The 4,079-nt window shown below is 42.1% G+C and overlaps 1 protein-coding gene across 1 annotated transcript; it reads left to right on the top strand.

The window, feature by feature from the left end:
* The first annotated feature begins 196 nt into the window (after nucleotides 1-196).
* On the top strand, nucleotides 197-2,745 carry LOC120018066 (translocon-associated protein subunit gamma). Its single transcript, XM_038961029.1, has 5 exons — nucleotides 197-396; nucleotides 849-975; nucleotides 1,118-1,216; nucleotides 1,895-2,026; nucleotides 2,575-2,745. The coding sequence occupies exons 1-5, from the start codon at nucleotides 264-266 to the stop codon at nucleotides 2,639-2,641; spliced, it is 558 nt and encodes a 185-aa protein (XP_038816957.1). The 5' UTR covers nucleotides 197-263; the 3' UTR covers nucleotides 2,642-2,745.
* The last annotated feature ends 1,334 nt before the right edge of the window (nucleotides 2,746-4,079 follow it).

Consider the following 4,079-nt stretch of genomic DNA (forward strand, 5'->3'; position numbering starts at 1 on the left):
TTATTCCACTATTTGACCATAGATAAAGATCCACGTTTTTTTTTCAACATCCAGAACAGTAGATGGCAATGTTAACATTTCCCTTTACGACGGCCAAGCGGATCACCACTGAAGGCAGAAAACTACAGCGACAACTTTCGTTCTAAATACAGCTATTTCCGTGTTTGTGCTGACGCGCCGTAACTTTTTTCAACCCTCTTCAGCGCATACGTGTCAGTCTTCTTTCCTTGTAGAGCTAGAGACGGGTCGTACACTTACGAACCATGGCACCCAAAGGCAGCAGCAAACAGCAATCCGAGGAAGACCTACTCCTCCAGGACTTCAGCCGAAACCTGTCTGCAAAGTCCACCGCGCTTTTCTACGGAAATGCGCTAATCGTGTCCGCCATTCCAATTTGTAAGTAGCAAGACCAGACCGTTAGCAGCTAATTGTAGCATAGATGCATTGCATTGAATGGAAATTCTACTACCGGTAGCTAGCTTTGTACTTAACATACGTGACGTGTAGATAGCTAAGTTAGCTAGCTATCATGCTATGCCACAGCTGGTTAATATATTACCCAGTTATCTAGCTAGCTAGTATATGACATGTGAAGTTATCAAGTTAGTTACTTGCTAGCTGAGATTGATATTGTGGTTGTGTTCTAACTTGTTAACGTTAGCTAACTAGCTAAGTTATCCCAGGCTTGATTAGCTAACAGTCACGTCGTTGTAGGTAGTTAACGTTAGCTAGTCTATTCTGGGGAAAGTAGCACTTGTATGTAATACTATCATGAACAGAGTAGTTATTGCTCGTGTGAACTGCAGCGTATAAAGAATGGTTTGTGATCTCCCCTTGTTGTGGTTCAGGGCTGTTCTGGAGAATCTGGCACATGGACCTGGTCCAGTCAGCGGTACTGTATGGAGTCATGACACTGGTCAGCACCTACCTGGTGGCCTTCGCCTATAAGAATGTCAAGTTTGTCCTCAAACACAAGTACGTTCATCATGCAAACATGAACACTCACTTAAAACGATTGCCTCCGCTTTCTGCAATGTTTGGAGGTATGTTGAGTTTGGCATCAATCGGTAGTAAGTCTGTATCTAACTTCTAAATGTGTCTTGTCTCTCGACCACAGAGTTGCCCAGAAGCGAGAGGATGCCGTCTCCAAGGAGGTGACCAGGAAACTATCTGAGGCTGACAATCGCAAGATGTCTCGTAAAGAGAAGGATGAGAGGTCAGTGAGCCTGCCAGTCTGTGATTGGACATGTCAATCACTCCTCTGAGTGGGTTACTGTGTGATAAGGTACCTGATGAGCTCTAGCTAGCCTGGGTGCCAGTCTGATTCTAGTTTCTCTTTATTATAGCCTGGGTGCCAGTCTGTTTCTAGTCTCTCTTTATTATAGCCTGGGTGCCAGTCTGATTCTAGTTTCTCTTTATTATAGCCTGGGTGCCAGTCTGTTTCTAGTCTCTCTTTATTATAGCCTGGGTGCCAGTCTGTTTTTGCTCTCTTGCTAACTCCTTAAAGAATTCCCATGGTCTTGTGTGGTTCAGTTGGTAGAGCATGGCATTTGCAACGCCAGGGTTGTGGGTTCGATTCTCAGTAAAAATGAAAATGTATTCACTCACAACTGTGAGTCTCTCTGGATAAGAGCATCTGCTAAATGACTAAAATGGTTTGACAATGGAGTAGGCTACCAAACAGCAGCCTTTACCCATGAAACCCTATTTTCAAAGCACAAACTGATCTGGGGCCAGGCTACCAAACAGCAGCCTTTACCCATGAAACCCTATTCTCAAAGCACAAACTGATCTGGGGCCAGGCTACCAAACAGCAGCCTTTACCCATGAAACCCAGATACAACTCAGATACATGCACAAATAGTTGATGAACCCTTTTCCTTCCCCATGTTAGGATTCTGTGGAAGAAGAACGAGGTAGCTGACTATGAGGCCACCACCTTCTCTATCTTCTATAACAACACTCTGTTCCTGGTCCTCGTCATCATCGCCTCCTTCTTCCTGCTGAAGAACTTCAACCCCACCGTGTATCCCTTTTTAAGCACATCCTCATCAATTTCACTAGACAGGTGAAGTTCCAGTAGGAACTATGTCTGCTTTACTAAAGCTGAAAATAGATGGATAAACTTTTACTAATAATGGTCATTATTTTACTAATGATTGTTGAGGCTAGACTTACATCCTGGCATTTTCATTGTCCTGTTGTGCTCTAGTACTCGGAGGAGGAACTTTTTTTGATTATTCATTGGCTGTAGTCTGAGGCCTAGTCAATCACCGGTTCAAATACAGGTCCTGTATTGAATCTCCAGGTTGTCACGGCTGCATTCCATTCTGTTTACGTTTCTGGATTGCTGTTTATCTCTGGCTGAATAATGTCTGAGAAGTGGGGTTGAGTGGAGGAGATGCTTAATGCTGAAATCTGTGTGCGCGCTTGTAGGAGATTGTTAATGCTCACCCATGTACGATAAGTATGTAGCTAAGCCTGACGGGTTATTCCCTCTCCCTAATTGCCTAACATTTCTTCCCAGTGTATCCACCTCAGATATGATTTGTCCTTAACCCATTTGTCCCACAGTAACTACATCCTGTCCATCAGTGCCTCATCTGGCCTCATCGCCCTGCTTTCCACTGGATCCAAGTAAAGGAGGAAATAAATGAAGGACTGAGAAGAGGGGGGGATGGCTCGGGTGAAGCTAGGGGATTTTTTTATTATGAATGTGAGGAGAATAAAATAATCACAATTTCAGCTGTGAGTTTTCATGATCAAGGTCAGCAGGTCACTCCAGGTCTGTGCTGAGTGGTCAGATCAACAACCATTTTGTATGTGATTATTATTGTCAAGCAGCAAATATTCAGACAAATTATTTCCATTTCCAAGAATGAAACACCCATATAATTCATCATTGGCATTATACATTTATTAATGAAGTGTCATACTAATTGATCTAGGGTATTTACAGAGGTCACTGTTCTCATGACAGGAAATAACATCATTGATCTGGATAGAGAGACACTGATGTTTATGTCAGTAATATAGTTGGTCAATTCTCTCCTGATAACATTACGTACTGTAGAAAACACTTTTATAACGGTCTGGTATCTTTAAATACTGTAGGGAACATAACGGTCTGGTATCTTTAAATACTGTAGGAAACATAACGGTCTGGTACCTTTAAATACTGTAGGAAACATAACGGTCTGGTACCTTTAAATACTGTAGGAAACATAACGGTCTGGTACCTTTAAATACTGTAGGAAACATAACGGTCTGGTACCTTTAAATACTGTAGGGAACATAACGGTCTGGTACCTTTAAATACTGTAGGAAACATAACGGTCTGGTACCTTTAAATACTGTAGGAAACATAACGGTCTGGTACCTTTAAATACTGTAGGAAACATAACGGTCTGGTACCTTTAAATACTGTAGGAAACATAACGGTCTGGTACCTTTAAATACTGTAGGAAACATAACGGTCTGGTACCTTTAAATACTGTAGGAAACATAACGGTCTGGTACCTTTAAATACTGTAGGAAACATAACGGTCTGGTACCTTTAAATACTGTAGGAAACATAACGGTCTGGTACCTTTAAATACTGTAGGAAAACATAACGGTCTGGTACCTTTAAATACTGTAGGAAACATAACGGTCTGGTACCTTTAAATACTGTAGGAAACATAACGGTCTGGTACCTTTAAATACTGTAGGAAACATAACGGTCTGGTATCTTAAATACTGTAGGGAACATAATGGTCTGGTATCTTTTAACACAGTAGTGTATATTGTCAGAACTGGGGGAGTTCATGTGACATATTCCTGGCGGCCTAGTTCCATTTAATCCACTAGCTTCTTGCCCTAGCCCTTTATATGTTCAGAGATCACACCGACCTTTCAGAGGTAGGTGATAGGGTCAAGGGAATGGGACCAGACCATTGCCACACACGGACAACTCAGGAGATCTCAAACCCACTCTTAGCTTTTACTCTGTGCGCTTGAGTAGATCTGACCTATTATAACGTTGTCTCTACCTATTCAATACTTTCATTAAATGTATGAGGGTGACGGGATTCATTTGG

The sequence above is a fragment of the Salvelinus namaycush genome, chromosome 23 (assembly GCF_016432855.1).
Source record: "Salvelinus namaycush isolate Seneca chromosome 23, SaNama_1.0, whole genome shotgun sequence".
NCBI classification, from domain to species: Eukaryota; Metazoa; Chordata; class Actinopteri; order Salmoniformes; family Salmonidae; genus Salvelinus; species Salvelinus namaycush.

Excerpts from the sequence above, each read along its gene's own strand:
- LOC120018066 (XM_038961029.1), top strand. The coding sequence starts at position 264 with ATGGCACCCAAAGGCAGCAGCAAACAGCAATCCGAGGAAGACCTACTC. Across the intron at positions 397-848 it reads CGTGTCCGCCATTCCAATTT|GGCTGTTCTGGAGAATCTGG; the intron begins GTAAGTAGCAAG and ends GTTGTGGTTCAG. Across the intron at positions 976-1,117 it reads AAGTTTGTCCTCAAACACAA|AGTTGCCCAGAAGCGAGAGG; the intron begins GTACGTTCATCA and ends TCTCGACCACAG.